General features: G+C 46.0%; 1 protein-coding gene and 2 non-coding genes across 3 annotated transcripts in view; 2 read left to right on the top strand and 1 right to left on the bottom strand.

Annotated features, from left to right (window-relative positions):
* The window catches only part of LOC124712476 (GAS2-like protein pickled eggs), an 817295-nt gene extending 795063 nt beyond the window's left edge, over nt 1–22232 (top strand). Inside the window, exons 11-13 of the mRNA XM_047242771.1 lie at nt 987–1254; nt 2910–3114; nt 21894–22232. Of these exons, the coding sequence (XP_047098727.1) occupies nt 987–1254; nt 2910–3114; nt 21894–22232 (812 nt within the window). The remainder of the gene's footprint in view (nt 1–986; nt 1255–2909; nt 3115–21893) is intronic.
* Trnal-caa lies at nt 3741–3815 on the bottom strand. The gene has a single exon. It is a non-coding gene; the product is annotated as a tRNA-Leu (tRNA).
* Trnas-cga lies at nt 4370–4443 on the top strand. The gene has a single exon. It is a non-coding gene; the product is annotated as a tRNA-Ser (tRNA).
* Nucleotides 22233–22541: the final 309 nt, after the last annotated feature.

Below are 22541 nucleotides of genomic sequence, written 5' to 3'. Positions count from 1 at the left end.
CAGACAGGAGCGCCTGCGATGGTGTACTCAACGACAAACCTGGGTGCACGAATGGCAAAACGTCATTTTTTCGGATGAATTCAGGTTCTGTTTACAGCATCATGATGGTCGCATCCGTGTTTGGTGACATCGCGGTGAACGCACATTGGAAGCGTGTATTCGTCATCGCTATACTGGAGTACCACCCGGCGTGGTGGTATGGGGTGCTATCGGTTACACGTCTCGGTCGTCTCTCGTTCACATTGACGGCACTTTGAACAGTGGACGTTACATTTCAGATGTGTTACGACCCGTTGTTCTACCCTTCATTCGATCCCTGCGAAACCCTAAATTTCAGCAGGATAATGCGAGACCGCATGTTGCAGGTCCTGTACGGGCCTTTCTGGATACAGATAATGTTCGACTGCTGCCCTGGCCAACACATTCTCCAGATCTCTCACCAACTGAAAACGTCTAGTCAATGGTGGCCGAGCAACTGGCTCGTCACAATACGCCAGTCACTACTCTTGATGAACTGTGGTATCGTGTTGAAGCTGCGTGGGCAGCTGTACCTGTACACGCCATCCAAGCTCTGTTTGACTCAATGCCCAGGCGTATCAAGGTCGTTATTACGGCCAGAGGTGGTTGTTCTGGGTACTGATTTCTCAGGATCTATGCATCCAAATTGCGTGAAAATGTAATGAAATGTCAGTTCTAGTATAATATATTTGTCCAATGAATACCCGTTTATCATCTGCATTTCTTCTTTGTGTAGCAATTTTAATGGACAGTAGTGTAGCTATTTGAAATTAGCAATTCGTTGCAGTTTTGTGTATTTGTTTTGAATAAACAGTCAAAGGTTGTTAAACATTTGTAATGTGTAAGATTAATCAGCTGAATATTCTTCTTAAGTCATTAATTATGAGTTGAGATCTAGGGACGTGTGTGCACGAGAGAGAGTTATGTAGAGCGGCCTGTAAGAGGCAGAACACGTTGCCCTCCTGCAGAGTCTCCTCAGCAGCAGCAGCAGCCGCAGCAGCAGGCAGCGGCGCCCATGACGCGCAGCCGGTCGACGTGCGGCGCCGTGGAGTGCGGCTTCAGCGACGCCCCCGCCGAGCTGTTCGCCCCCGCCGCCTCCCGCCGCCAGCAGCAGCAGAGTGGGAGCAAGGGCCGCGCGGCGCCCTCCGCCCACCCCTCCTCCTACAACACGTGGTCCGGCCGGCAGGGCCGCGCCGCGCCCAAGTCTCGACCGCCCCTCACCGACAACACCTTCAGGTGCGTCCACAACGTGTTCAGCTACGTGCTGACGCCGTACTTAACGTGCTCACCCATTTTATGGTCCCAACACTCCGGACCAGACCACGACGTCGGACCTACTGTTTTTGCAGCGTTCACATTGTCAGCTCGTCTTGACCGAGATATCACACACACTGTTTGGCATCGGCGTCTTCACAATTTGTGTTGGGCTGGGATACTAGGTCCACTGCATGAAACTGTCGTGTTCATAATACGTACCTGCCTTGGCGGGGATATCGCACCCCATGTTAAAAGTGTGCACATGTCTTGTGGTCCGGATATAAGACACACTGTTTTACACTGTGGTGTTTACACTGTTCGCTGGGCCAGGCCATGGAGTCAGATCCTTGGTCCCTCTGGTTTGCATTGCGGTGTTCGCACTGCACACTGGATCGAGACATGATATCAGACCCAGTGTTTTGCTTTGTGTTGTTCACACCGCATGCAGAGGTAGTTAGAACCACTACTTTGCACTGTAGTGTTTGCACTGCACTCTGGGCTAGCTGGGATATCAGACTCACTGTTCTGCTTTGTGGTGTCTACATTTTATGCTTCGCTGAGCTGGGGTATCAGACTCACTGTTCTGCTTTGTGGTGTCTACATTTTGTGCTTCGCTGAGCTGGGGTATCAGACTCACTGTTTGGTAATGTAGGCCTGGATGAAACACCTACTTTTTTGCATTGCAGTTTTCTACACTGTGTGCCATACTGGGTTGAGATATTGTTTTGCATCAGTTTTCCAGTGTGATGCTGGCAGTGTGTATCATCTCTAGTATGTATCATCCCTACTAAATACATCACATATCTCTCATCTCTTTATCAAAATTTTACCTGATTATATTAATTAATCTTTCACTGTTCCTCTATTTTGGAGAGGCATGTAAGTGTGTACTAACCACCGCAATAATGAATTTCTTTCACTAAATAAGTTTCACTTTGCAGATCTGTGCAATTCTTAATTTTATAAACAGACATGGATTAGGAGAATATTGAATTGTCACCAACATATCTTGCATTCCAGTTGTAAAATATAAAGTTCCATGGCCAGAAATTTATCACTTAATAAAATATTCTGGGATATTAAATCGTGGTGGGATGAATTTCTTCTTGAAACCAAATGTTTCATTCCCATTTTCAGAGGACATCTTCAAGGGATGTTATGGCTTTTTCAAAGGTTCAGAGCAGGCCCTGCCTCAGTTGCGATCCACATTGTGCATTAGACCTGCGAGAAAGCCCCCCCCCCCCCCCTACTGAATACACCTCTGAGGAAGCGGACGAAACGTTTGGTTTCGACAGAAAATTGCGCCTCCATGGCACATTTTGAAAAACAATATTTCAATAAGTGCTGCCTCCCAGTTCACATCACTCTTGCTTACCTTTGAAAGGCAACTGTTCCTCTAACAACATATTCAGAGTTGCATCCATAGAAGGAAAAATTTTCACCTTTTGTGCTACTAATAAATGTGTGGAAATTGTAAAAAAATACACCAAATATTGGTATTATGGTCCTCGTTCAAAATGTTAACAACGTCGGTACACCCCAAAACCACTTGGCGCTTCTAGTTCGATAACGGCGACCCGTGCAGTAGGCTAGGCTGGGCTAGTTGGCTGACAGCAGCGCCTGCTTGCCCACAGCCGGTCGTCGGTGCAGCGGCGCAGCCTGGGCGCCTACGGCGGCGGCCGCCCGCACCACAGCAACAACAACTACCAGCACGCCAGCGCCCCCTGCAGCCCGCGCAGGCAGCCGCCGCCCGCCGCCGCCGCCGCTGGGGGCGGCAAGGGCTCCCTGCCCGCCTCCCTGTCCGGCTCCCCCACCAAGATATCGCCGCTCATCGAACAGGTACGCTCACCACGCCGAGTCTCACTCACCAACGCACACCACTGTGGATTTTCGACCATCTCCGGTCTTGCCGCTCACTCTGAGTCCTCGAGCGTCTCGCTCTCTACCTCGCTTTCCCAGCCCTACACTGAAGCGCCAAAGAAACTGGTATAGGCGTGTGTATTCAAATACAGAGATGTGTAAACAGGCAGTATACGGCGCTGCGGTCTGCAACGCCAGTATAAGTCAACAAGTATCTGGCGCAGTTGTTAGATCACTTACTGTTGCTACAATGGCAGGTTATCAAGATGTAAGTGAATTTTAGCATGGTGCTATAGTGGGCGCACGAGCGATGAGACACAGCATCTCAGAGGTAGCGATGAAGTGGGGTTTATCCCGTACAACCATTTCACGAGTGTACCGCGACAGTGGACACATCCTGTCTCATCACCTGCATCCATTCCTGTCCATTATTCATTCCGACGGACTTCTGCAATTCCAGCAGGACAATGCGATACCCCAAACATCCAAATTTGCTACAGAGTGGCTCCAGGAACACTCTTCTGAGTTTAAACACTTCCGCTGACCACCAAACTCCCCAGAAATGAACATTATTGAGCAAGAAACTTCCTGGCAGATTAAAACTGTGTGCCGGACCGAGACTCGAACTCGGGACCTTTGCCTTTTGCGGGCAAGTGCTCTACCAACTGAGCTACCCAAACACGACTCACGACCCTTCCTCACAGCTTTACTTCCGCCAGTACCTCGTCTCCTACCTTCCAAACTTCACGGAAGCTCTCCTGCGAACCTTGCAGAACTAGCACTCCCGGAAGAAAGGATATTGCGGAGACATGGCTTAGCCACAGCCTGGGGGATGTTGGTTGGTTGGTTGGTTGTTTTGGGGAAGGAGACCAGACAGCGAGGTCATCGGTCTCATCGGGTTAGAGAAGGACGGGGAAGGAAGTCGGCCGTGCCCTTTGAAAGGAACCATCCTGGCATTTGCCTGGAGCGATTTAGGGAAATCACGGAAAACCTAAATCAGGATGGCCGGACGCGGGATTGAACCGTCGTCCTCCCGAATGCGAGTCCAGTGTCTAACTCCTGGGGGATGTTTCCAGAATGAAATTTTCACTTTGCAGCAGTGTGTGAGCTTAGGAAGCCTACTGGCAAATTAAAACTGTGTGCCGGACCGAGACTCGAGAGCTTCTGCAAAGTTTGGAAGGTAGGAGACGAGGTACTGGCAGAAGTAAAGCTGTGAGGAGGGGGCGTGAGTCGTGCTTGGGTAGCTCAGTGGTAGAGCACTTGCCCGCGAAAGGCAAAGGTCCCGAGTTCGAGTCTCGGCCCGACACACAGTTTTAATCTGCCAGGAAGTTTCATAACAACACACGCCGCTGCAGACTGAAAATTTAACTCTGGATCATTGAGCATATCTGGGATGCCTGGCAACGTGCTGTTCAGAAGAGATCTTCACCCCTCGTACTCTTAGGAATTGATGGACAGCCCTGCAGGATTCACGGCATCAATTTCCTCCAGCACTACTTCAGACATAAATCGAGTCAATGCCACATCATTTTACGGCACTTCTCCGTACTCGCGGGGGCCCTACACGACATTAGGCACGTGTACCAGTTTCTTTGGCGCTTCAGTGTACGTACCCCACAGAATCGATTGCCAACTCCCTGCAGTACCGCCTCCCGTCACCCACTGTTGAGATCTCTGACGTTCTGTTACACCCCACCTTGCCATCTACACACACTCTGTCAGTTATCAGGGAAATTTCAACTGTCTTCTCCTCCCAGGCACAGAAATTATTTCTGAAGTCCACCCATTCCACGAGCTACACCCTGGCCTACCTCTTCCTTCTCCAAACAAGGCTCCATCAATTGTTTGCCTACGAACCTGCGATCATGCACATTCGGTACCACCTGCATCCCTTCTCTTGACACTCCTGAATATTCACCTTGACTCAAACCCCTCACAAAGGTGACGACAACACCATAATCCTTACGCTCCTAAACATCACGCGCATCGTCGTGTCATCAGGACTAACAGCATTGTTTTTATTCTTATAAAAAGTTTGTAATTATATTAATTAAATTGGAAGTCAACCATCCAGGCATGGAATACTTCATACCGTTAACTCTGATTGAATTAAGGTACCCTGACCCACATCGAATAAGAGATATTACATTACTCATGGAGTCATTCAATGATGCCTGTAGCGTACAGTTTAACTGAGTGCGTCTCATGTTTTGATGAGAAAGCAGAAGAACGTTTAAGCACTGACATTCCTCGGCTTTTGCAAGACAACGTGACGAGCATGGTAAGCTCCAGAATACAGTAGATAGAGGAGTCACGGCAGTGTAGTGCTGTGACAGGAATGTGCGTACATATCACGTATTTGTTACGTTTTGACATGTGCTACAGCACAGTGTAAGTAATATGGTTTATTAGCATCTAATTTTATTATCCCTTAGTCGGTAACATGTAAAAAATCTGCTGTAACGGTAACATACGTCTGGGAACCTAAAATTACTAAATTTGGCAATTTATGGCCACTTAGTGAATATCGAAAATAAATTACAGTTCAAAATATGTTTTCATTGCTTTTAAATCATAATTTGCGGTACAGTATTTAAAAATGACATATCCTTTTTTTATGAATTGGTTTATAAACTTTATTATTTTTTTGAAACATTCAAAAAATTAAATTTTGTTGTTTCCAATGAAATAGTTTGTAAATATGACGGGTTTTCTCAGGTATATTGATATACAGGTTGGGACAAATGAAAGCGGCCTGGAGAACAGGTCCAGGTGGAGTAATCGTCTGCTTGATCGTCGAGGTATTCCCGTCTCTTGCAACAGGCGCTGGGATATGTGGTAGGACTCTGAAGCATTTTCTGGTGGACTGCAGACACTTTTCCTCGTGTGCGGGTACGTTTCGGAATGTTTTTTCACTTGTTCAAAGGACACCGTTTTAGGACTAAGCATTGCATGGCACTGTTTGCTGGCACTTGGAATCGTTATATTTCTCAGCAAACAACTGACCACACCGTTTGCACGACTTTGTTGTCACGTGACTGCCCACAACGAACAGCCGCTGCTCCACTGTGAATACCACGCCCCCTTTCCACCGCTCCGCTCAGACTGACGCAGCTCGCACTATCCTCTGAACTGGTGTTGATCACGTGGCGGGCGTATACATGGTTTGCGTATCACAGGGTGTAGTAATATGTGTTGTGTTGGCTACTGAGGGAGTCAGCACCAACACGAACAAGGAAGGAGAGAAGTTGCGATGGCCGGCGGCAGGAATCCAAAATCATCTGCACAACACTGTTTAACATGGAATGAAACTTAACTTCTTTTGCCTCCTGCGTGCGATAACATCTATCCACTATTACTACTCACAAAAGGCACGTTCAGTCACGTCTTGATATTACTCAGTACTTATGCTCTCGAAATCTGCTACGGAACCGGGGCGACCAGCGATGGGCGGCTGGTTAAATCTGGAGGCGTGGCGCTGGCCGCCGTTTCTATTGGTGCACGGCACAGCAACCTCTTGATGCCGTTTCGCTCCGTTCAACTGCGGGTGAAACGAAGCACTGGTAAGATGAGTGATACCTCTAGCTGTATAAAACTGTTCAAAGTCCTGGGCCGTAAACTGTGGTCCGTTGTCCGTAACCAGCACTACAGGTAAACCTTCTAGGCAAAAAATAGATGGCAAATGTTGAATGGTACTATGCGACATCGTCGAGTTAATGGACACTGCAAACGGATTTGTGTTAAAAGAGTCCACAACATTTTTTTTTTAATTTTAATTTTGTTCGCTTTAGTTCGTTTAATCTGCTCGGGGCGGACGTCGTAAGACATCCATTTAAGTTCGTTGTTGATCTGTTAACTCAGGTTTTTTTATTACAGAGGGCACATTACCCTCTGACCGAACACGCTGAGCTACCGTGTCGGCATGAAACAATAAGCCGACGAGTTACATTGAAATTACAATGAAATGAATACCCCTAGATGGATACAGGCGTTGATGTAAGTCAACGGGCAAAATTGAAAATGTATGCCCTGACCGGGACTCGAACCTGGGATCTCGTGATGACATGGCAGACGCTCTATCCATCTTTCTTTTTTCTTTTTTGTTCGTTGTTCATCGTTGTGTTTGGTCGTTGCGGACGTCATATGACAATCGTTCAAGTTTGTTGTTGATCCTTTGACTCAGTTTTTTAATTACAGAGGCCAACCAGCTCTCTGACCGAACGCGCTGAGCTACCGTGCCGACATATCCATCTGAGCCACCGACGACACAGAGGATAGTGCGACTGCCGGGACTTATCTCTGGCACGCCTCTCGTGAGGCCCACATTCCCAACTTATTGTCCCGCACTATATTCATAGTGCCCCTGCCCATTATACTCATTACTCGCGGCTTTTCGCCGATTGCCGTAAGAGTTCGGGCACTGTTTGTGCATCCGCACAGAAAAAGATGATAAATGGCCGGTGAGCCTTATATATGAAGGTGGTATCTGTTCTTTCGGAGATGTTGGGAATGTGGGTCTCAGGGAGGCGTGCCAGAGACAAGTCCCTGCAGACGCACTATCCTCTGTCTCCTCGGTGGCTCAGACGGATAGGCCGTCTGCCATGTAAGCAGGAGATCCCGGTATCGAGTGCCGGTCGGGGCACACATTTTCAACTGTCCCCCTTGACTTACATCAACGCCTGTATGCAGCTAGGGATATTCATTTCATTGTAATTTCATTCTAACGAATGGTATCTGTTCTTTCGGACATGTCCGAAAGAACAGATACCATCTTCATATATATTAGAGTTACATTGAGTCTTGGTCAATAACTTGGAAGCGAAAGGAATCGGCCTGTGCTGTGAGCGAAATCTGTGTGAGAGCACAGCTCCGATTCCGTACGAAGAATCGTACACTGCCATAACCACAGGCTTACTGGGATCTAAATAAACAAGACATCTGTCTCTCAACAAGGCATTTTTAAGTTCCTGGAATGCGTCCTGACACTCTTTGGCCCAAACAAAAGTCGCGTTCCGTGAAGGACAGTTTTGTCTTTCGTGAGTGGAAAAGCGGCGGGTGCACAGCAGACACACACGTTGACGCTGGTTTACTGTAGCCACGGCGCGGTGGCCCATTTGCTCGCAGTGGTCGATCGCAAGGCCGTTCTTGTTTGTCACTTTGCGTTAAACTGCAAATGGGAGCTACTTCGAAGTTTTCCACTGCACTGTGACACGAGTCCTGATGCTCAGTAATTTGTAACACTTGTTTCAAAGTAGGATTAGAATATTTGAGGATTTGTTCACGAATCCAACTGTCTGCCACATTTTACGTAATTGCATCACGAATCATGGCGTCGCTGTAGTCCTGTTGACAGATACATTGAAACCGACACTGTCGTGTCAACCCTGAAGTTCAGTGACCAACTGACGGTATGTCTGTCCTGACTTTTTCCGCCATCGAAAGAATTTGAAACGAGCTGCAGCAGCCTACAGCTGATTCTCACACTTAGTGAGGACGGAAACTAGCTCTTCGAAAACCAGCTACTCCGGCCTACTAGTTGGGAATAACTTCTAAGTCAGGAGGTAAACTCCTGTGTTGGCTGAAAGTTTCACTGTACCTTGCACTTCAAGCGAAGCACAATGAGCGTCGAACTGAGCGTAGTACTCATTCCATTCCTCTTGTTGCTCATCGAAAGTTCGGAACAGCGAATGCACATCGGCAGTGCCATAGATGTGGCTGGCTGTTGTGGCGGAGTCGATGAAGCAGCGGCTTGTGCATTAATGAGCTGCTCGACTGCCGACATCAAAGGCGACGTTTGTTGGTCCTGAATCCGAATAAACTGCGTTAGACGAAACCCAGCAACAGGTGGTGCAGGAGGCGGGTTAGAGGCGATTTTAATGAGAGGAGCGCCGCAACAAAGTAATGATACACGATTAGCGAAAGCGTTACAGTGAGTCTGCAAGAAAACACAATTAGTAGCAACGCGCCTCTGAAACAAAAGAGATAAATATTAGTGACGCGCTGTGACGGAGCGGCGAAGAGCGAAGGCAGTGTTGGTTCTGGAATCCACGGCTGCTGTGGGAGTCAGTGCCGACGCAAGCAAAGGAGAGAAGCTGCGATGGTTGGCGGCAGGAATGCAAAATCATCTATACAAAACACTTTAAGAGTTATTGAAACTTAACTTCTTGTATCTCCTCGCATGAGACAGGCTAAAAATCGTCTTCTTATTACAAATTTTCTTTAGTTCACGTCTGTGGTCACAAACGTTTTGTCATCAGACCACCGGTTTCGGTCTATAGTGACCATTTCAGATCGACTGGAGATCTACTGGAGCCAAAGTGACATCGTCCAGTGCTAAACACATCAGCATTTGACGATCCCACTACAGCTAAAAACATTAGCAGTCGACGATGCCACAATGGCTACAGTGTATTAGGACATCTTTGTGTAAAACAGATCTGAAGATGGTCATTATAAACCGAAACCGGTAGTCTGATGACAGATAATTTGTGACCACCACTCGTATATTCGGGTCGCTGTTCAATTCGCGACCGTGTCTCAGCTTGTGTCTTTCTATTACTCGGTACTGATGCTCTCGAAGTCTGTGACCGAACCAGCGCAGGGGGCTCTGAACTGTGTCTGCCTGCAAGTGTGCCGCTGCCCGCTCTTTCCGCTGACGCACGGTCAGCGCCTTCTTGATGCCGTTTCGCGGCGCTGCGCTGGTCGGAGTGCAGTCGATGCTTTAGGATATGCACAACATGCAAACAATCACGTCCAATCGTATGCACTCATCCAGGCCACCTTTATTTGCCCCACGTTGCATATAGAAGTAAAGAGAAAGAAAAAGTTTCTTCACATATTTTACCTGTTCTCATGGATCACTGTAAGCAACTGGGTTTATCACGCTTCACACACTGTTGGAAGCAAAGAAAAAGCTACAAATTTGATGCACATATTTTCCATGGAACACGGTAAGCAACCGGGGTTTTCACATTTCACTCGCTTGTATGCCGTCATTCTGTTATGTGTGTAAGGACAGTAACGTCAGGTTTTTCTCTTTTCTAGCTTGTCGCTTCTTTCTCTTTTTGTTGGATTACCATCTTGCTCTTCTCCACCCAATATATATGAAGTAGTTTTCCTGTGTTCATGCGGTAAGTTTGGAATCTGAAGCATTCTCTGTATATGGCTTCTGATTAATCTCATTCCTATGCTTTTCATGAACTCAAATCTTGACATTGTACCCTTACATAAATGCGTAACATAGGCATTCTCGCAGCTCAAATAGAAAGTGAAATATTGCCAGTGTCCAACTTCTCGTTCGCCGATTAGCTGAACAGTTGCTGCACTTCATGTCTAGCCAGTCTAGAGCTTCTACGCCAGATTTCGTGGCATTGTAGAAATCAGTAAGTTCTGTTTTGTTGCTGTTTTCATCGGGCGGCCAATGTGGCCGTGCGGTTCTAGGCGCTTAAGTCTGGAACCGCGTGGCCGCTACGGTCGCAGGTTCGAATCCTGCCTCGGGCACGGATGTCTGTGATGTCCTTAGGTTAGTTAGGTTTAAGTAGTTCTAAGTTCTAGGGGACTGATGACCACAAATGTTAAGTCCCATAGTGCTCAGAGCCATTTTTTTGTTTTCATCGGTAAACACAGAGTAGAAGAAAGCATTATAATTGCCTTAGATTTTTTGGAACAAAAGACAGTAGTGTAAGATGTTTACTTGACCCATAAACACTGGAGCCCACTTCTTTCTTTGGGTCGGGAAGATACTCTTTTGGAACTTCTCTTTTGTTGGATTTTAGTGTGTTTCAGCAGCTCCTTACACAGTTGAGTGGAGGAAGACAAATTGTATGCTGTGATATTCCTGTTTGTTCCAGCTGTACATTTGGAAAGACGAATCACACACAGAGCCGACTCTTGGAAGTTTTTATCTTCTTCTGATAGTGTTGCTCCATCACTAGCTTTTCCCAAATAAATATAAGCATTACACAGGATGTGACAAAAATGTGCGGCACAAATTGCGGGACCATTCCTTACAGGTTGATGAAGAAGTTATATGAACGCGGGTTTGTGTTGACCACATGACTTTCTGGCAAGTGTTACACGAGAACCAGCTGTATCCATACCATTTGTGGCGTGTGCAGGCACTACCAGCAGCTGATGTTCCTCCGCGGGTACTCTTATGCGAATTGTTTATTTGGCAAAGTGTCAACCCTAATTTTAGTGCAACGGTACTGTTCAGGGATGCGTAGTTTCAACGAGATCACATTGTTAATTTTGACAATCCGTATGTATGGGCAGGTGCGAATCCTCACACAACTGTTGAAGCAAGTCATCAACAGAGATTTTCTGTCAGTCTTGGCGCCAACATTGTTGGTGACTGTTTGATAGGCCCTCACTTTCTTTCACACAGACTCAATGGACAAAGTTATTATAGTTTCGTAGAGAACGTTCTACCTGATCAGTTGCACATGTGCCTTTTACTGTGTGACAAAACTTGTTTCTCGTGCACGATAGTGCACCTCCTCATTTTACTGTCACTGTCCATTGGCTTATAAATAACAGCTTCGGTGACAGATGGGTAGGTATAGATGGACCAATTGCCTGGCCTCCACGATCTCCGGACCTAAACCCACTGGCCTTTTATTTGTGGGCAGGGGGGTAGGGGGGCATTTGAAAACTCTGGTATATAGAATCACAGTATAAGGTGTTCAGAGAATCCATGCCCTTATTATGGAAGGCTGAAAAACCATGTGCAGTAGTCCAGGGATACATTAGAGCAACCGAGATTCTCTACGACAGTGGGGTGACGCATCTATCAGTGTCAATGGAGGACATACTGAACACCTCCTGTGAGAAGGAGTAGCATATGATATGCTGGTGCATTCTGTTCCTGTGTGTTTCCCATGATTAATGAATTGAAGAAAATGGGCTGTAACATGAAAACAAAGCGTTTTCAGACCCATGTTCATGTACAATAACTTCTTCATCTATGTGTGACGAATGTTTCCTGTAATGTGTGTAGTACATTTTTGTTACTCTCTGTACAAACATGATGACTGTGCATCTGTGAGGCACATGACCTTTATGGTATATTCAGCAGGTTTCTTCGGCGCATGTATTCTGAATTGGCATCTGTCTCAAAATGGGAGTAGAGTGTCATCAACAGAAGCATGAGTTCCAACGGAGTATACCTTCTGACACGAATAGAGATGTTGAAAATGTTGGACACAGCCGCCACAGGGTCATCTCTTTTTCTTTGTTCGCGAGTAGATGCATCATCAAATCTGAGAGCCACCAGTAAAAATTCACATCGTTTCGGAGACATGGTTGCACGAAAAATGGGACATTCGGTAGAGTCGTTTGCAAAACGTGATACCAGTTTTTTATACCCAGACTTGAAAATGAAACATAGAACCATCAAACCAATTAGCGCCTCAATTTCAGTTTTGTCTGCAGCTTTATAGCTGGAAGAGGAAGAATTCTTTAATTTATTCCTTATAACTTGCAGTTTTCAGTTGGTAAGAACTACGATCTCATCGAAAATCTCACTGTCGAAAAACAAACGCCATACTTCTTCTGGGCCTGGATCGTTGCGTAACTGACCAGCAGGGGCTAACCATGACGACAATCTAATTCTTATTATATTTTTGTGTGGTGTCTTAGCGCCGCAAATGGGCGCTCCGGAACTCCAAGTGAAACACTTCATTTTGGCATGGTAAGACATCAGTTTCGATGTCATCATTTGGCCTGTCCTGAACAATGGCATCGCTGACGTGCTCATTCTCGGACGAGTTGAGAACATCATTCACATGTACCTCAGAGTCACTGTCGTGGTCTGAATCTGACAGGCGATGTTCAGCAACGTAAGAACCGTCTGAATGATAGTCGTCATCGCTGTCCTCGAACTGCTCTGAAGCCATCTGCACAACTCTTTCGCTTCACGTATCACACCAGGTATCCACCAACCAGTTCTCATCTATAAATAAAGAGGTATTTGTAAAGTAAGGATCACAAAGCCGGCCGGAGTGGCCGAGCGGTTCTAGGCGCTTCAGTCCGGAACCGCGCTGCTGCTACGGTAGCAGGTTCGAATCCTGCCTCGGGCATGGATGTGTGTGTTGTCCTTAGGTTAGTTAGGTTTAAGTAGTTCTAAGTTCTAGGGGACTGATCACCTCAGATGTTAAGTCCCATAGTGCTCAGAGCCATTTGAACCATTTTGAACACATCACAAAAAGAACGTACTCGTTTAAAGTAATATTCGTCTATCATACGCAGGAAAATTCTTACTTTACAGTAATGTCCTCCTGTGAGACGATGTGGATGACGTGTGTGCGCAAGTAAAACGACACTTTCACAGAAATGAAACTATGGCGTCCGTGTAGTAATAGCTCAACTCACGACTGAAACACAGTCGAAATATCAGATCAAATTAAGAATGCGCGTGTGCCAAGAGTGCGTTGAGAAATTTTATATCCTCCTATGACACTGATGTTACCAACTATAGTTATTCTGGTGCGAAGCAAATAATAGTGTTTAAAAAATAATTACTTATAGAAGTCCCTTTTTCGAATGCAGATATTTCGAGAAACCTACAGGTCGTAAGCACTTTCTTACAACAATATTATAACACCAGAAATCGATCATCTTAATAAACAAATAAGTAATGGTTAAGCTAACGAAAATGTACAAACGGCTGCGAAAGTACGAGGTACAGGCTGCGCGCCATAGTCGTCAGTCGCCTATAGGGTCCGACCTAGTTCTGTCGTCAGGAAATTGATAGTTTTCAGTTATTCATTATTAATTTGGCGTATTTATCAGTTTATGGTCGTTAGTAAATAAATAGATCACGATAGAATCCATTTTGAACGTTATTACGAATATTATAGCTTCCAACTTCATCACTTAGAATCAGAGGAGAAGGATTGCAGTTTACAGAGAACCAGATGGCGGTGATGCTACTTCTGCTACAGACACAAACCTCATGAGCTTCTCGGCAGAACAGGTAGAAATAATCTTACATGACGATATAATCCAAGGACGTATTGTCTTAATTTCCGCGAAACATGGATGGGAAAGCACGTGTCATACTCTACGCCTCTTATACCATCCTGTTCGGACTCATTGAGTAACCAGAATGAGATTTTCACTTTGCAGCGGAGTGTGCGCTTATATGAAACTTCCTGGCATATTAAAACTGTGTGCCGGACCGAGACTCGAACTCGGGACCTTTGCCTTTCGTGGGCAAGTGCTCTACCAACTGAGCTACCCAAGCACGACTCACGCCCCGTCCTCACAGCTTTACTTCTGCCAGTACCTTGTCTCATACCTTCCAAACTTTGCAGAAGCTCTCCTGCGAACCTTGCAGAACTAGCACTCCTGAAAGAAAGGATATTGCGGAGACATGGCTTATCCACAGCCTGGGGGATGTTTCCAGAATGAGATTTTCACTCTGCAGCGGAGTGTGCGCTGATATGAAACTTCCTGGCAGATTAAAACTGTGTGCCGGACCGAGACTCGAACTCGCGACCTTTGCCTTTCGTGGGCAAGTGCTCTACCAACCGAGCTACCCAAGCACGAGTCACGCCCGGTACTCACAGCTTTACTTCTGCCAGTACCTCGTCTCCTACCTTCCAAACTTTACAGAAGCTCTCCTGCGAACCTTGCAGAACTAGCACTCCTGAAAGAAAGGATATTGCGGAGACATGGCTTATCCACAGCCTGGGGGATGTTAGCAGAATGAGATTTCCACTCTGCAGTGGAGTGTGCGCTGATATGAAACTTCCTGGCAGATTAAAACTGTGTGCCCGACCGAGACTCGCACTAGGGACCTAGTTCGAGTCTCGGTTCGGCACACAGTTTTAATCTGCCAAGAAGTTTCATTGGGTAAACTGAGACACTTCTTGAGATTTAGTACAAGTTCGGGGTTCTTGCAGTGTCGCAGCCGGTTGTTTGGAGTGAGTGCCGTAGAACTGGAGGCGTGACGGAAAGTCATAAAGGAGCTGTAGTGGTCGGGTAGCGCGTGACTACACCGGGAATGAAGTTCCTTGATTCGCTGGCTTGGCGTAACAACGCAGGCTTTCCAACGTACTACCCGCGACCGTGTAATACAGCGTAAGAACTGTGCAAGCAAAAATATCCAAACCCACGGACGCGGCAGTAACTGCTGCTGTCGTCTGTCATCTGTCAGTTTTCCAGCGAACATTGCGAAAAGAACTGCATACAGCGCACACTTGAAGTGGGATATAACGCAAAGGGTCATTGCTGACAGCGGCTGCCTGTTTCCAAATAAAGCAGTCCGACGGGCGTTCAAACCGCAGCGTGCGTGGTGTGCAGTTCAGGCCAGAGACAGTTGTGTGATGTATTGGAGGTGTTTTTCGTAAAAGACTTGGGCTCACACATTGGGGTTACCATGAACATGAAACAGTATGTTTATTTCAATATTGTCGGTGAGCTGTTGTTGCCCTGGCACCTAGATCTTCGTGATGAGTGTGCTGTTGTTGACACTCTGGTCTTCTCAGATGAGAGGGGGCCTATTTTGACGACCAGCCCGGCGCCACGACTGGCCTCCTAAATCACCCGCTCTCATTCCCGCAGTAAAAGCCTCTGATCATTTGGAACAGCAGGTGAAATGTGGCAGTGAACATCCTAGAGTCTGAACCTCTACAGGAACTGATCGTCGACGAGTTGCTTCAGGTGCGTTTGACATAGCCGAAGTTACTTGCAGACTGGCGTCCTCGTAGGACTGAGGACATTGTCAGTGCCGGAGGTGGTGTCCCGGTATTAGCGTGACGTCTCCTGGGGCTGACTCCTTTTTTTCATGTGCTGTGCTTGTACATGGCAACAAGTCTTCTGGTTCAGAATGTATACCAATTAGGTTCCTTTCGGAGTATGCTGATGCATTAGCTCCATACTTAACGATCATATACAACCGTACCCAAAGACTGGAAAGTTGCACAAGTCGCACCAATATTCAAGAAAGGTAGTAGGAGTAAGCCACTAAAGCACAGGCCCATATCGTTAACGTTGATGTGCAGCAGGATTTTGTAACATATATTGTGTTCGAACATAATGAATTACCTCGAAGAAAACGGTCTATTGACACACAGTCAACATGCGTTTAGAAAATATCGTTCTTGTGAAAACTCTTTATTCACATGAAATGCTGAGTGCTATTGACAAGGGATTTCACATCGATTCCATATTTCTGGATTTCCGGTAGGCTTTTGACACTGTACCACACAAGCGGCTCGTAACGAAATTGCGTGCTTATGGAATATCGTCTCAGTTATGTGACTGGATCTGTGATTTCCTGTCAGAGAGGTTCGTAGTAATTGATGGAAAGTCATCGAGTAAAGCAGAAATGATTTCTGGCGCTCCCCAAGATAGTGTTACAGGCCCTTTGCTGTTTGGGACACAATCAGAGCAGCTGTCTTCGGTTGTTTGCAGATGACGCTGTCGTTTATCGACTAAGTCATCAGAAGATCAAAACAAATTGCAAAACGATTTAGAACAAATATCGGAATGGTGCGACAAGTGGCAGTTGACCTTAAATAACGAAAAGTGTGAGGTCATCCACATGAGTGCTAAAAGGAACTCGTTAAACTTTTGTTACACGATAAATCAGTCTAATCTAAAAGCCGTAAATTCAACTAAATACCTAGGTATTACAATTACGAACAACTTAAATTGGAAGGAACACATAGAAAATGTTGTGGGGGACGCTAACCAAAGACTGCGTTTTATTGGCAGGACACTTAAGAAAATGTAAGAGACCTACAAAGGAGACTGCCTACACTACGCTTGTCCGTCCTCTTTTAGAATACTGCTGTGCGGTGTGGGATCCTTACCAGGTAGGACTGGCAGAGTACATCGAAAAAGTTCAAAGAAAGGCAGCACGTTTTCTGTTATCGCGAAATATGGGACAGAGTGTCACAGAAATGATACAGGATTTGGGCTTGACATCATTAGAGAAAGGCGTTTTTCGTTGCGACGGAATCTTCTCATGAAATTCCAATCACCAACTTTCTCCTCCGAATGCGAAAATATTTTGTTTACACCTACTTAAACAGGGAGGAACGATCACCAAGATAAAATAAGGGAAATCAGAGCTCGTACGGATAGATATAGGTGTTCATTCTTTCCGCGCGCTATACGAGATTGGAATAATAGAGAATTGTGAAGGTGGTTCGATGAACCCTCTGCCAGGCACTTAAATGTGATTTGCAGAGTATCCATGTAGATGTAGATGAGCTAACGTCGGTAAGCGTACGAGGCTATTCTAGGACGACGCAGTTGTATGCAAATGGAAGCCATCGTTAGGAAACTACACAGAGACCGTCCGGTCAGCGATTAGATAGTGAAACTATTGCAGCCTTCAAGTATATAGGGTAGCTCTCCTGTGCGATTTGAGATGGAACGACCTCAAGATCCTGGATATGGGGAAGGAAGACACCTGACTCACATTCAATGGACGAATCCTTCGGGTGTAGCTCGTCAGTCTTCTGACTGGTCTGAGGGAGCCCACCACCGCTTCCTCTCTTGGCCAACCTCTCCATCTCTGTGGAGCAGTCACACCCAACACCCCTAGTTGTTTTGTTAAACATATTCCAGTCTCTTGGCTCCCTTACAGTCTGTACCCCGTACATCTCCCTCTAGCACCACTGACATTATTTCCGATGTCTAAACACGTGCCCTCTCATCCTACACATTCTGCTTGTCAGTGTCTTCCATTTGTGCCTTTCCTCGCTCGTCGATTCTTCGAAGAACATCCTCATTCTGAATTTTATCAGTCCTCCTAATTTTCAATCTTCTATTGCACCACATCTCAAAAACTCCTATTACCTTCGATTCTCCTACAGTCCAGTATTCACTACCGAACAATGCTTTGCTTCAGACATACATCCTTGGAAATTTATTTCTCAAATTAATGCCAGTGTTTGATTGTAGGTAGACTCCTTTTGGGCAGGAATGCGCTCTTTTCCTGTGCTAGTGTGTATTTCGTGCCCTCCTTACTTTGTCAATCGTATGTTATTTTGCTTCCAAGGTAGATGAATTCCTTCTTGTCTACTTCATGTGTCTCACGTTCGATCCTAAGTTTATCGTTAGTCTAATTTTGCTAGTCCTCATTACTTTCCTCCTTTTTCTTCAAATGTTTGAGCGGAGCGAAAACAAGACTGCCTAGAAATTATAGAATTGACTTTTTCCGAGTTTTCATAACCGACCGTAGAGTGGGAAGCGAACAAATGAGTAACAAACTGACGAGAGTTATGTCTAGTTTTGGACAAAGGGATTTAATTGCTTGAAATTAAGCGGGATAATTATTGATTTGAGGGCAAATTGAAATATTTCTCGAACAGCTACTGCTAGCTATGCAAATGAATTGTTAAAAACTTCATCTCTTTAAAGCCAGGTGTTTTGCACATAAAAAAGTTACATTGGTGTGATATTTAATTAGCAAATTCTGAAATAAAAAGGGCTCAAAAACTGTGAAATGTGTGAAAGTAAGGAATAAAATATGTAGAGAAGCAATTGATGCATTTTTGAATGATGCCAAAAATCACGTAGAACAGATGAAGTGATGATTGAGAATTTGAAGTTCGGTGTTTAACTTCGAATTTTACGATTTTTAAAGAAAGCTGGAGGATATTTGTCTGGTGGGTTATGTAGACTGTGCATTCTCATTGGCTGTACATGATTTCGAGCATCATTCAAACGTATGTCAAGTATTTTTCTAAGCATTTGTGTTTCTTACTTTTTCATAAATCAGATCACAAAACATCTCATGGCATTTTACAATTTTTTTTCAGTACTCACAATCCATAATGTCTGCTAAACCACCATAAGCACATGCCTGATTCACATGCCCTTCACGCGGCTGTTGTGTACGGGAAAGAAAGGATGAACAAACTTTGTACAGCTTGGCAGAAGTTGTCGAAACGTATCGACACCACCTCAGTCTATTGAGACATTCGCTTGCACAGTTAGCCTAGGCACACCACGTGGATGAACAGCGGCAGCGAATTTGCAGTGTGCACTGAGTGGAAGCTACTCCATACAAACTGTCTGCGATGCTTCCGCAGCCGCATGGAAAGTGTCACGTTTGACCCTAAATTTTAATCCCACTTCTCACCATTTTATAAGGTGGTTTAAATATTCATCTAACACCATCCTACATATTTAATTGATATTTTCATGCTGCAATAGTACTTCCCAGGCCTATTGACATAATGGGTGAGTAACTGAGATGTTCTTTTCATAAATCGTATTTCTACACTGATGTCTAAAATAAAAGCAACAAGCCGCTATTTTCCCGTCCCTTGTCTAGTTCACGACATTATCATACATACTGTCAACAGATGTCCGTACGATCGTGTTGTGCACGGAAGATGATATTCAGGTCAACGGACAACCATGCCAACAATGACGGCAGGCCATCTGTGAAACGAGGTAGTGTTTTCCGGGTAGCCCCACATCACAATCGCTGTGTACTGAGTCGCAGACCGTGCAGTGTGGCACAGAGAAGATACCTACCAGACTCTTTGCGGTGGAGGGCCACAGAAAGAAAGCAAGCAGGACAGTGAAATGACTCTGAGCACTATGGGACTTAACTTCTGAGGTCCTCAGTCCCCTAACAGGACAGTCGCAAACTGATTTGGCCTAATGGCTTAATGTGAATCGTTCTGTTGTTTCTGGGATGTGGTGACAGTTTATACAGACCAAAACTGTATCCCGAAGACCTGGGCAGGGTTGACCACGTGTAACATCGGAAAGAGAGGACCGTTAAATTGATATCAAACACTATGAAAAAAAGTTTGAAACTTGCTCTTTTCATTGGCATAAAGCTTGTTCATTTTGGATTTTTACTCGAATGCATACGAAATTTTGAAAATGGGTCCATCATTTAGAATGTTGTCCCCTTCAGTCCAGAGACTGGTTTGATGCAGCTCTGCATGCTACTCTATATTGTGCAAGCCTCTTCATCTCAGAATAAATACTGCAACCTACGTACTTCTGAATCTGCTCAGTGTATTCATCTCGTGGTCTCCCTTACGATTTTTCCATCCACGCTTCCCTCCGGTGATCCCTTGATGCCTCAGGAGGTGTCCTACCAACCGACCACTTGTTCTAGGTCGGCCGCTGTGGCCGAGCGGTTCTAGGCGCTTCAGTCCGGAAGTGTGCTGCTGCTACGGTAGCAGGTTCAAATCGTGTCTCGGGCATGGATGTGTCTGATGTCCTTAGGTTAGTTAGGTTTAAGTAGTTCTAGGGGACTGATGACCTCAGATGGTAAGTATCATAGTGGTTAAAGCCATTTGAACCTTCTTCTAGTCAAGTTATACCACAAATTCCTCTTCTTCCCAATTCTATTCAGTACCTTCTTATTAGTTACGTGATCTACCCATCTAATCTTCAGCATTATTCTGTAGCACCACATTTCGAAAGCTTCTATTCTCACCGTGTTTAAACTTGTCCATGTTTCACTTCCATACACGGCTGCAGTCGGTACAAATACTTCCAGAATTCAATGTTCACAAATTTCTCTTCTTCGGAAACGCTTTCCTTAGCAGAGCCAGTGTACACTTTAGATCCTCTCTACTTCGACCATCATCATTGATTTTACTCCCCAAACAACAAAATTCATTAACTACTTTAAGTGTCTCATATCCTAATCTAATTCCCTCATTATCACCTGATTTATTTCGACTACATTCCATTATCCTCGTTTTGCTTTTGTTATATTCATCTTATATCCTCCTTTCAAAACACTGCCCATTCCGTTCAGCTGCTCTTCCAGGTCCTTTGCTGTCTCTGACAGAATTACAATGTCGTCGGAAAATCTTAAAGTTTTAATTTCTTCCCCGTGGATTGTAATAGGTTAGAACCCTGTGTCACTCCCTTCTCAACCACTGCTTCCCTTTCATGTCGCTCGACTCTTGTAACTGCCATCTGGTTTCTGTACAAATTGTAAATAGCTTTTCGCTCCCTGTATTTGTGACCCCTGCCTCAACAAAAGCAAAACGATAAGAATGGAATGTAGTCGAATGAAGTCAGGTGATGCTAAGGGAATTAGATTAGGAAATGGGACACTTAAAGTAGTAAAGGAGTTTTGCTATTTGGGGACCAAAAGAACTGATGATGGTCGAAGTAGAGAGGATATAAAATGTAGACAGGCAATGGCAAGGAAAGCGTTTCTGAAGAAGAGAAATTTGTTAACATCGAGTATTGATTTAAGTGTCAGGAAGTCGTTTCTGAAAGTATTTGTATGGAGTGTAGCTATGTATGGAAGTGAAAGTTGGACGATAAATAGTTTAGACAAGAAGAGAATAGAAGCTTTCGAAATGTGGTGCTACAGAAGAGTGCTGAAGATTAGATGGGTAGATCACATAACTAATGAGGAGGTATTGAATAGAATTGGGGAGAAGAGGAGTCAGTGGCACAACTTGACGAGAAGAAGGGATCGATTGGTAGGACATGTTCTGAGGCATCAAGGGATCACCAATTTGGTACTGGAGGGCAGCGCGGAGGGTGGGAGACCGAGAGATGAATACACTAAGCAGATTCAGAAGGGTTTAGGCTGCAGTAGGTACTGGGAGATGAAAAAGCTTGCACAGGATAGAGTAGCACGGAGAGCTGCATCAAACCAGTCTCAGGACTGAAGATCACAACAACAACAGCCACCTTCAGAATTAGAAAGAGAGTATTCCGGTCAACATTGTCAACCCTGTATATTACACGTATTTTCTCGCAGCTGCCTTTCGCGCCGTTTCACGTTGTGCCGCTGCCGGCAGGTGCTGTCGGTGAAGGAGCTGGACAACGACGTGACGGTGCTGAACAAGATGCGCCAGATCATCCGGCAGTACGCCGACCTGGTGGGCGACGCCGCCGACGCGGACGCCGACGCCGGCGCGGCGCGGCCGCCCTCCGAGGAGCTGGACCTGACGTCGGCGTGGGTGCACGGCAACGGCAGCCTCCCGCGCCGCGCCGCCTCCGTGTGCGGGGGCGACCTGGGGGCGGCCGTGGGGCCCAGCCCGCGCAAGGACTCCAAGGGCAGCCGCATCCCGGCGCCGCTGCCGCTGCAGCTGCCGCTGCCGCTCGTCTCCTACGGCAGCCGCCAGCTCGACAGCTGACTGCCGACGGACGTGCTGCGCCGCGGCGCCAGCGCCAAGGCCGCGCGCTGAGGGAGCCCACGCCAGACCCCGTACCCCGTGTCCAGTCCTGTCCCCTCCCCGTACCTCTCTTGCCACACTGCCGAGGGTGCTGCAACAGCTCGTACATACTCCTAGCTCTTGCCACTGTAATCTTTTCGTCGTAAGTTTCACTCGGAACTCGACATAGTGTTATTTATTCGTCCACATATGTTGCTGCAGAAGCTAAACCACTCTCCGTCGACTACACGGTTATTCACTCGTACCTCTAAGGCTTCAGAAGATGAGTAC

Source organism: Schistocerca piceifrons, chromosome 8 (genome assembly GCF_021461385.2).
Source record: "Schistocerca piceifrons isolate TAMUIC-IGC-003096 chromosome 8, iqSchPice1.1, whole genome shotgun sequence".
NCBI classification, from domain to species: Eukaryota; Metazoa; Arthropoda; class Insecta; order Orthoptera; family Acrididae; genus Schistocerca; species Schistocerca piceifrons.
The sequence above is the reverse complement of the archived record's forward strand: the minus strand, read 5'-3'. Positions and strand labels throughout refer to the sequence as shown.